The following is a 10,782-nucleotide window of genomic DNA, read 5'->3' as shown; positions in this document are numbered from 1 at the left end:
TCCAAAGGTTGGGCATGTCTGCTTGAATAACAAGCATCTCTGCCTTCACAAAAAAAAAGGCAACAAAACCTGAGGAATAAAGTGAAATACACAGCTGAAATCTTAAAAACTTGTTTAAGAATAATGTTAAATTCCATATGTAATAAATAATATCAAGAAGGTTATAGCATCTGTACCTGTTTTTTAAAAAGTCTTCCCTCAAGAGAAAGACAAAAGACTATTGCCTGTATCCTTTTGGCTTTATAGTTTTTAGACTACTGTGCTATTCAGTATAGTAGCCCCTGGTAACATATGGCCTTGAGTATTTGAAATCTAGTAGTCCTGATTAAGATGTGCAGTAAGTATAATATACACATAATAGGTTTCAAAAGCTTAATGTGAAAAAAAATAAACATCTCATTAATATTTATAACTACATTAAAGTGTTCATATTTTGCATATAGTCACTTTATTAAACTCTCCATAGTAACCCAGTTTGATTGTGCCATATTTTTCTTACAGAGGTCTTGATTGATACAATATTAAAATGAAGTATTCTTTTTAAAAACTTTTATTTATATCATATTTTATTTTCTTATTCAGGTGAAACTTTTATATTTCTCTCTGTCTCATACACACACATGCACACCCTAATTAACTTCAATTTTTTTTATCTACAGAAAAATAACCACTTCTAATTTTAATCCCTGTGGTTTCATAGACATAGAAAGTTTCCCCCTTTCTAAAGGAATGGGGTCACCAGAATCAAGTTTGGGTGAAAGTCCAAGAAGGAATGGTAATTATTTATGACCAGTGGGAAATCCAATATTAAAATTATTTGATAGTAATCTATTTTATTTGGCCTTCCTCATCCAGAATGGCCAATAGCAGTTTCCTTGATCTGCCTCAAAACTCTCTCTCCCTATAACAGATTAAGTTGTGCCTGCTGATGATTTGAGATTTGTAAGTGGAGTTTGGCTCCCAAATACCTTTAAGATTTTGGTAGGGGGAAGGAGGGGAGAGTCCAGGCAATAAGACAGAAAGGAAATAGCAAAAGATTTCAGTATTTATAAAAGGAAACTTGTGAATTCTAATTTCAGTTTGTGGAGGGACAGCGTTTAGAAAACAAAAAGCCATAAACTTGGGGCAAAGACTTGAGTTTCAGTATCAGTTCTGCCATGTACAAGTTTGTGTGACCTCTGCTTGTAAAATGAAAATTATATTCTCGTGGGTTTTTTAGGACCAGAATAGATAATGTGCCTGACAGTGCTTTCTATATGCAGACATAAGTAAGAAAGGAGCTGCTGCTATTGGCTGTATTTTTATGATGTTTTATTTCCATCATTATCATCAACTACTATTTACTTGATTCTGATTTTGATTATTTGATTTGATTTGATTCTGCTGTTCAGTGAGCAAGCCATATAATTAAGGAACCAGGAGTTTGGGAATCATTGATAAGCATCATACATCATATACGTTACCATGCAAAGTATATGAACAGAATATCAGCGTTGACATGACAGCCTTTGTGAACTTAAAGCAATGTTAAATTCCAAGTCCATTAGGAAATAGGTCATGTGTCTATTTCCCTTTCCACCATGCCCTATATTCATGCATATTTAAGTGCATGCTTTGAAGTTATAAGGAGACTGTCTAGTAGGGTATTTGGGAGAGAAAATAATGGTTAAATGCATGCCAGGCTTTAGCTCAGCCATTTGAGCAAGTAACTTGACCTTTCTTAGCCACACCTGCTGCTCCTATGAAGTGGAATGATAGTACCTACCTTCATATTATTGTGAGGATTAAATGAGAAAATGAATGTAATGCACTTGGTCACAGAGCATAGTACACAACAAATGCTCAATAAATACTAGCTATAACAATATAGCTAACTACTATTAGAAAAAGGTTAAACATATCCTAATTTGGCTTCTTATTCCTTATCAAGGTACAATAAGTTCAGTTGTAGGTATCAGAGAAGAAAATGTTCCTGTCCAAAGCTCTATTACACTTATATTCATCTGGATATTGTAAAAAATGACTTGGTTATTCAAGAAATGTAGGGATATTTGGCTTCTAGTTTGTGGGAGAGCCAAATTTCCTTCTAGTTTTCCTTCTCCCCTGCACCCTGCCCCACATCAGCTCAATAGTCACTCCCCAGATCTAGAGATGGAGAGCCTGGGGCAAGGTCAGAGTAACATATTGTCACTCCATCCTGCTCAAAAGGTAACTCTTAACAGCAATCCTTAAAGGAAGGGGGTACAAGGTCTCCTCATAGTTCCGTGACAAGGCCCATAGCTGCCGCTTCTCTCACAAAATATTCCATGGAATAAGTAAATAGAACCCATGCCTGTGTGACAGGAGTAGCATCAACACTTTCAGATCTGATTCCTGGCACATTTTGATGTATAAATATCATAACAGCAAAAAGGTACGACACACTACATTAATGCAACTTTCTCCCTCAAGTAAACCCGGGACAGTAAGATATGGCATGGCATTCAAATTCAATAGTGTCTTCGTGGTGCACTTAGTATACTTGCCTATTAACTGAAAGGTTGGTGGTTTGAGCTTCCCCAGGAGTGGTCTTGTCTCTAGCCAATTTCTTGGTGATGAAAATATTCTGCAGTTAGGTGGTGGTGATGGTTGCACAACACTGTGAGTGCAGTGCCATGGAATTGTACATGTTAAAATGGTGAATTTTATGTTATATGTATTTTACTACAATAAAAACAAAACCTTCAATAAATGCAGTGGAAGATGCACTTCCCAACCCAACTATATTTTTCTTCCCAGTATGTAGACATCTATCATGTAATATATACCCTGATATCTGAATGCCTATATATACATCAGCTTTTTAGAAATCTGGTCTGGGTGTTCAACTCAGGAGCATTTTGGCATCACCCCAGAATGTGTGACCCATCCTTGTTTTGGCTTGGATTAAGTATAGTATTAACTGGCACAAGCACATAAATTCCCTTGCAAGACTCTTTGGTCCTAGACATATTTGTCTAGTCTAGAAAATTCTCCCATGCAAAGGCAGGCTGGGAGTGGAATGTGTGTCTGTCCTCTCCAAAGGCACTGTATGGCTTAATAAATGGGAAATAAGAGAGAGAGGGTCTGTAAGAATGCAGCTGAGATTCTTTTTTTAGCCAGCACAATTTCTTAGCACAGGAGTCAGAACTCTGTTCTTCTGGACGAAGCCAATATTGTTCTTTTATAAAGCAAAGATCATGAAAAGTGGCAGGTTTTTAAGACCTACATGAGCACAGAGTACAAAAAAGGACGGAGGGGCTACAGCTGGGAAAGACTCACAAAAGAGACAATATCCACCAGGAAGTCCTTGAGGCAGAAGGTGGTGATTACCTTCCAGGGAAAGGCTTCATTCAGCAAAACCAAAGAAGCTTTATACTGGTCAAGACTGGCCTTCGTGAACAAGGAAGGATGATGACCTTGTACACCACTGTGGAGGAAAGTTCTCCCTGGACAAGTTTTTTTCTCACTCCAGCCAGCAGATTTCAGCTGCTCCTGCTATACCATGTCTTTCCAGAAACATGAAGGCTTGTGAAAGATAATCAAGCCAATGAGAACCACTGCAATCAGGATCAGAGAGAAGAGAACCATGAGGAAGACATAGGTGGAATAGGGGAGAGGTGTAGACATTGGCTGCTCAGCTGGGATCATGTTGGTCAGGTTCAGCATGTAGCCCAAAGTCCATCCCACATCAGTGTCCCGGATCTGCAAACAGTGAAGAAAATCTGTTGTTTCTGGTGAGTTTTCATGCAACCCCATTCATAACACTTAACCAGCCAGATGATAGAGAGCACCGCATTCAGTTCTCTACAGAGATTACTTCTGTGTTCTAAACTGGGAATTTAGTTGTGAGGAAAAATGGAGCAGGAGCGAGTGATTATGGAGAATTTGGAGCCTCACTACTATATTCTCAAAATCTAGAGAGGATCTTTGTGACAGATTTCCCAATTCTCCCACGGAATTTAAAAAGAACTTAGGCTTTTGGAGAATTGCATTCCTCTTTCATTGTGTGTGTGAATGTTGGGGGTCAGGGTGGGGAAGGGAGGTGGGAGGTGACAGAAAGCAGGCAAAACATTAGGGATAATGATCTTTGTGAGGGCTGGAATCTCATCCATATAAAACCAGAACTTCTTTACGATTCAACTAGTGAAAATTGGAGAATAATCCCAGCAAATTTAGTCTTTATGGCAGTTGGAAGACAGCATATGCATGAGAAAGCATTCTTATTAAATGATTAAAATCTGCTCTGACCCTGCCTTGTTCCTAGGAACATTTTCAAGTTGCCTTACCACTTATTGGAGTATATAGTCTATGAATAATAAATAATTTTGGAAATACTTTTATTACATGAGTTATACATGGGCATGGTAGAAAAGTTAGAAAGTATACATAATCCTAAAAAAAGAAAACCACCTATACATCTACACTCAGAAGTTGCTGCTATTATTTTGTGATATATCCTTCCAGTCCTCTCTGTGAAGTTTTTTTTCTTAACAAAAAATGGAATTAAATTGTATGTAAAATCACTTACTTAACAATACTTTGTAAGCAATATCCCATGTTTTTAAGGGATTTCAATAACATCATCACTGGCATGAACTGCCTTATGTCATTTTTATTCACCTTATCCATTATTTATAAATCCCAGAAATGGAGTAAGTGGATAGAGTAAGGTGCATATTTTAGAGCTCTTAGCATATATTGCTAATACAGTCTCCCCAAAGGTTGTGCCAATTTACCTTCCAGCCAATACCATATGGAAATCTTCCTCTCAACCCATTACCAATACTGGAATTAATCTCTTAAAAGCCTATTTCCTTTTATGGAGGAGAAGAAACTTATCTGACGGTGGTATGTCAAAGAAAGCTCCAGGACTAGAGTTATCATCCAGGGTTTAGAAATACTGGATTATTCATTGGAGTTCAAGTAGTATAAATCACTTGTAGCCCTGGCTGGCATAGCTCAGTGGATTGAGTGCGGTCTGCGAACCAAAGTGTCGCAGGTTTGATTCCCAGTCAGGGTACATGCCTGGGTTGCAGGTCATGACCCCCAGCAATGGCACATTGATGTTTCTATCTCCCTCCCTTCCCTCTCTAAAAATAAATAAGTAAAATATTTTTAAAAAATAAATAAATCACTTGTAAATTTGATATAGATATGTCTCTCAAATAGACAAAATAAACTCTGATGGGACAGAAGGAAGATTGGGATATTAAAACAAGGAAAGATTTGCATTTGAATTATCCAAGGCTGCTACAAGTCCCCTGCCTCAATTGTTTTCTTTTTGCTTGAAATCACCAAATTTAAAAAAGGGGTAGACTTTTTGCCATTATTGGGTATAGGCATAAAATGTAGAGAAATACTGTTCTTGATATTTTTCAAGTATGAGTTGCCTGTACATGAGCCATGCTGCAGGTGTAAATGTTTCTCTTTGTTTAGATACCTGCAGGTGGCGCTATGATAAAGCATAGAAATGAAGTTTCCCCTTTAAGGCTCCTGCAGAGCCTGGCTTCTCTAAGCAAAGACCATCATTCACTGCCACTCATCGCTTTCTTCACACTGAGTTTTCAGATTGGTCAACCTTAAAGGTACAACCAACAAAACCTTCACCCCTTATGAGAAACCATGATCATCCTTTCCTGATTCATGGAAGGGGTCTTCAGGATGGAAGTTGAAGTTAGCACACAGAATCACTGTGGCTACTAAAATACTGTAACACTACTGTAACTTCTCACTTTTTTTGTTTTATGAGGAATTCGTCACTGTTATGTAAGCATAAAGGAGAGTCTGAGAATGCAGGAAGCTCTCCTTAGATAAGATATCCACAACTGGATGGTCAACAAACCCACAAGGGTTTGGCACAAAATGCCAGTGTGCGTTAGAGGTGAAGTGGTAGAATAGGACATCAGGCCAAAACTTAAATCAGGTTGACTCCTGCCTCTTTCAAGCCCAAAGCTGCTTCAATCACAACAACCCAACCTCCCCGCAACCCAATAAGTACCTGGCCCATGAAATGAATAGTCTTCCAGTTATCAGGTGTGAAATGATAGCCCTCCTGAAGAAGAGAGATGATGTAAGTTCCAGAAAAGCAGTATTCACTCAGGTACTTCTCCTTCACATCACCAAAATTCATCTTCAGCTGAAAATGAAGTGAGGGAAATATCATACTTGTATAATGGGCAACTCTCCAAGATCTCTTTTTCAGTTGATCAAGAGAGAGGGAAGCCCCAGCTCACATGGACCTGAAAGTTCACCTCTCCAGCAGGTTTTGGGAATGGTGCTGTGCTCCTTCAGTGGATGCCAGGGCTTACAGAATATGTTTAGGGAACTTCTCCTCTAAGATTCTATGAGATGGTAATAAGTGCTCCAGGAAAAAAGTAATTTCTATTATCTAGTAGGTCAGAAACTTTCATCCCTGGTGAAACTTGAGTTTCACAGATTAGCATGTTAAAGGTGTGAAAACTTTTACATGAAAGAAACCCATTTTTGTACAACCAGTTTCCTATATGCTCTTGACCAGAGTCTTTGGTTCAGAGCCTCTATAAGCATCTTAAGGAAATAGTGTTATAAAGAGCCACTCAATTTAATCCCTAAACTAGCAGCATCAGCATCCCATAGGAGCTTGGTAGTCCTCGTGCGGAACAGCCAACACAAGAGTGTAATCACATATATAGTCAAGTTTGAGAAACAGCTCTGGAACACGGTTTAGGAAGCGTTTTGCTTAGGATTGCTAAAATTACCAACATCTTACCTTCTGTTCTCTGTCCTTACTTTTTTTTTTTTACGTGTAAGTCATGCAAAGGGGTCTTTTTGGGTCCTTCATGTGTTTACCCTGCTCCTGAATGAAGGAATTAATAGCTACCTGCCAACCCTTGCCTTTACTTTGCCTAGTTGTTGTGAATATATGCCAGATGCCCACAGCTGGCTCTGCTCTTCTTCTCCCCTCAAGAACAACAGGCCAGGACATCTCTAGTTCAGCTCAGAGTTCTTTCTACTGCCCTATTCCTCAGCCCTTAAGATAGGCATTCCCTCCTATACACCTTAGGACGTGAGAGAGCTAGCATTTGTTAAGCATGTACTAGGAGTTATGCCAGATGTTTCATGTGTAGGGCTTCCTGGTTACCTGCCTACCCCCTGTTTGCCAAGATTTCTCTCCCCTTACAAGGAAAGATGTCACCCCATCTCTAACCTTTAACTGCTAGCTGGAGTCTCTCACTTGGCTCCGGCCAGCTCTCAATCTCTGGAAAACTAATCCCACACCTAGCCTGAATTGTCCTGCTCTGATGGAATTCTTCAAATGACCCAGCTTGGAAACTTTTTATCACAGTCCTTGAAATTACTCTTTGATCACCTCCTTTGTATAGGATGTTCTCCTGAGACCTTGGTGTGACATCAGTTGACTTTGCCTGACTAGGTCCCTACCTCTTTCTTTCTGCACTCTGGTTTTCCTTTGCTAAAAGACCTCCTCTCCCATTTGATGTAGTCTTGGCAGGTGTGTCAAACAAAAAACCCCTACGGGATACAAATTTCAAGAATCCACTGCCAACAACCCCATAGGTTCTTGAAGGCTTGCCTATCCCTTGGAGGAATGCCATTTTTGGCCTAATTTCCTTGAACTCTTCAACATTCTTATGCCCCTCCTCCTTCTGGGAAACTGTATATTGGCTATGCAGTCTAGCCTGTTGAGGATTATTTATGATATTAGCCAACAATGTAGAAGCCCAAGGCATCTACCTAGTACATCAATCCAGACTTGATTGTGTTTTTTTTTCCAATTCCAGTTGACACAGAATACTGTATTAGTTTCAGGTGTACAACATAGTGATTAGACATCTACGTAATGTACAAAGTGATCACCCCAATAAATCAAGTACTCACTGACACTATACTTAATTATAATATTTTTGACTGTATTACCATGCTGTACTTTACGTTAAGACAATTTGTATTTCTAATCCCTTCACCTTTTACACCCCAGAATTGATCATGTTAATGCTTATGGATTCAAAACTATGTGCTCTGCAAATGGGATGAGAATTCACCCTCCTTTGTGTTTTATTTCCCCTGCCAGAGCAGGGACAGGCAGCACTATTACAGTAGGTATAAAGCATCTAGTCCACTTTTTGGCACATAAGATATGCTTAACAATTGTTAGGTCTCTGTCTGGCAGAGGTGTTTAGAAGGTTCATTCCCAGACTAAAGTCACACTGAGATAGCAGTTCTTCCTCATGTTGAGGATAGCAAGAAAAGAAGAAAAGAGTTAGCCTATAACATAACATTTGACAAAAAAAACACACCCCCAAACTGTTCTCTCCATACAGATGAACAGTGCAATTAGAAAAAAATGAACACGGGTCAATAAAACCCATCTCAACATTCTAAGTTCTGGTCAGCTCCATTCCTCATCCACCCCATATTCCCGCCCCACCAAATGTTTCAGAATTTCTTCCAAATGCAGGCCTTTCTGACCTTGCTTCCAGGGCCTCAGCTCCTGAGCAATTCCTCACGTGACTTACCTGAGCAGACCTGCAGGTCCACATACTGTAAGATTCCCAACTTAATGTAATCTGATGAAATAGGAAGTAGATGAGGGTAAAGAGAGAAAACCTGACATGAGTTTTCACTCTGAACAAGAAGTAATCTTTTTCAAAGTGCAGCCTCTATCTACCTCCTTGGCAGCCATACATACACCTGATGTCAAGTTTCCTCAACTCCAAGATGTTCATCTTCCTCCACAGACCACCACCAACTGCAAAATGCCTCCCCTAAGTGTTTTGCAAACTGTAAGGTGCTGGGCCATATTTGAACAGCTCTTTGGAAAAGTTCTGAGCCCTGGTGGGGTAGCTCAGTTGGTTGGAGCATTGTCCCTGATATACCAAGGTTGTGCATTCTATCCCTGGTTAGGGCACATACAAGAAGCAACAAGTGAATGCATAAATGAGTGGGACAACCAACTGATGTTTCTCTGTCTTCCTCTCTCTCAAAATCAATCAATACATAAAAAATTAAAAAGAAAAAAAGAGCCCTAGCTGGTGTAGCTCAGTGGATTGATTGAGCATGAGCTGTGAATCAAAGAGTCACCAGTTCGATTCTCAGTCAGGGCACATGCCTGGGTTGTGGGCCAGGTCCCCAGTAGGGAACATGGGAGAGGCAACCACAGATGCTTCTCTCCCTCTCTCCTCTTCCCCTCTCTAAAAAAAATAAATAAAATCTTTTTTTTAAAGTTAAAAAAAAAAAAGAAAAGCCCTAAATACCCTTCCTTCCTGTTTTAACTCAAAATACTTAGGGAAAATTCCAAACCTCCAGGATCTTGCACAACCTCCCTTCTCCCTTTGTCATTGCTGATGAGAACACATCCATTTTTCATTAATTGCATTTTTTCAGAATGAAAGCACCATTCACTTTTGCAACAGTGTCAATTTAAAACAGCTGCTGTTTTGCGCTATTCCTAGAATCTAGGGGCCTAGATGATCTGTCTTTTTAACTGAGAGTAGACCCCATAGCTCTTTTTTTCTTGGAAACTTTCATCAAATAGCACCAAATCTTGAGTGACTCAGTGCCTCAGATAAGAAAAACATTTGTGCTTCAAATTTATAAGTAAGCGATATCTTGGACCTTGTAAGTGGAGAAAGGATCTTAATACAATGATGTCTGTAGAAGGTTCTGTGAATTGCCCATCTTTCTTGCTAATAAAACTTTAATTTGGGTGTTTGGGGAGGGGAGTGGGTGACAATATGCCCAGATCCAGGAAGCAGCTCATGATGGTCTGAGGCTCTCAGCCAATCTTAAAATCCTGTACACTGTTCTCCCATCCAGTCCTGGCCAATGAAATATAAGAGAAACTGCTAAGGAGCTTCTGGGATTGTTTTTGCCTTCCTGTAAAAAGGAATAGATGTAATAGATGTCTGGTTCTAGCCTTCTTCTGACCTTGAACGTGGCTGTGATCCCTGAAGCTAGATCTTGTGTCCATGAAAAAATAGGCATAACAACAAAACAGAAGTAATGGCTGAGATAGAGTCAAGCTGCTGTTGACCCCACGCCAGCAGCTGCCTACTGCCAGACTTCGCATTAGGTGAGGAACGTGAGACCTTTTTTGTGTAAGCCATTGAATACCAAAGAAAATGTCGATGAACTCATTTCTGATCTCCCCATTTGGGCTTCCCTAACATGTTTACCGTATCTTGGTCAAATTAGTGCAACTTGAAGGGCAGATTCACATCCTCTGTGTTGTTAAGGGCACGGAACAATGGTAATAGCTGCTGTCTGTAGTCACTCACCTCTTTCCAAGGCCGAGAGCAGAAATTTTTTATTGTGTCAATCATCTTTTCCTGAGAGAGGGTTTCCTCTGATGTAAGGTTTAAAAACTTCATCACATAGTAATATGCTGAAAATGCCTGCAAGAGAGAAATGCAGAGTTTTGCAGTGTCCGGCACATAGGGACACTGACTCTCCAGGATGTCGTACCCCTCATGAAGGTTCCTGGAAATCTCTGTTGAGTCAATTCACAGGATTTTTGATACTTCAGACCCTAGCAAGATGGATCACTTTGCTTCTGACACGCATTTCTGAGCCAGCTGGTAGCTAATTTTCTCAATAATGTTAATGGGAGAGTCAGGGAGAAAGATGGGTAAAAGAGAAGACAAAAAAGAGGAAGAGGTTACTAAAATCCCATCTTCAAAAAAACTATGTGTTTTATGTAAATTTTTTATCAAATAAAAACTGGAAAATTCTATACTGGGGTATTAAAAGTTATATCTGAGTAGC

The 10,782-nt window shown here is 39.6% G+C and overlaps 1 protein-coding gene across 4 annotated transcripts in view; it reads right to left on the bottom strand.

Moving 5' to 3' along the window:
• Nucleotides 1-425: 425 nt before the first annotated feature.
• The window catches only part of ENTPD1 (ectonucleoside triphosphate diphosphohydrolase 1), a 103,108-nt gene continuing 92,751 nt past the window's right edge, over nucleotides 426-10,782 (bottom strand). For 2 of the 4 annotated variants that reach the window (XM_036027069.1, XM_036027070.1), the window contains exons 8-10: nucleotides 10,296-10,412; nucleotides 6,020-6,157; nucleotides 426-3,723 (exon numbers count right to left, since the gene is read on the bottom strand). In XM_036027069.1, the coding sequence (XP_035882962.1) occupies nucleotides 3,517-3,723; nucleotides 6,020-6,157; nucleotides 10,296-10,412 (462 nt within the window). In that variant the 3' untranslated portion in view covers nucleotides 426-3,516. The remainder of the gene's footprint in view (nucleotides 3,724-6,019; nucleotides 6,158-10,295; nucleotides 10,413-10,782) is intronic. The other 2 variants (XM_028513331.2, XM_036027071.1) reach the window with 1 other exon arrangement.

Source organism: Phyllostomus discolor, chromosome 5, assembly GCF_004126475.2.
Source record: "Phyllostomus discolor isolate MPI-MPIP mPhyDis1 chromosome 5, mPhyDis1.pri.v3, whole genome shotgun sequence".
Classification (NCBI taxonomy): Eukaryota; Metazoa; Chordata; class Mammalia; order Chiroptera; family Phyllostomidae; genus Phyllostomus; species Phyllostomus discolor.
The sequence above is the reverse complement of the archived record's forward strand: the minus strand, read 5'-3'. Positions and strand labels throughout refer to the sequence as shown.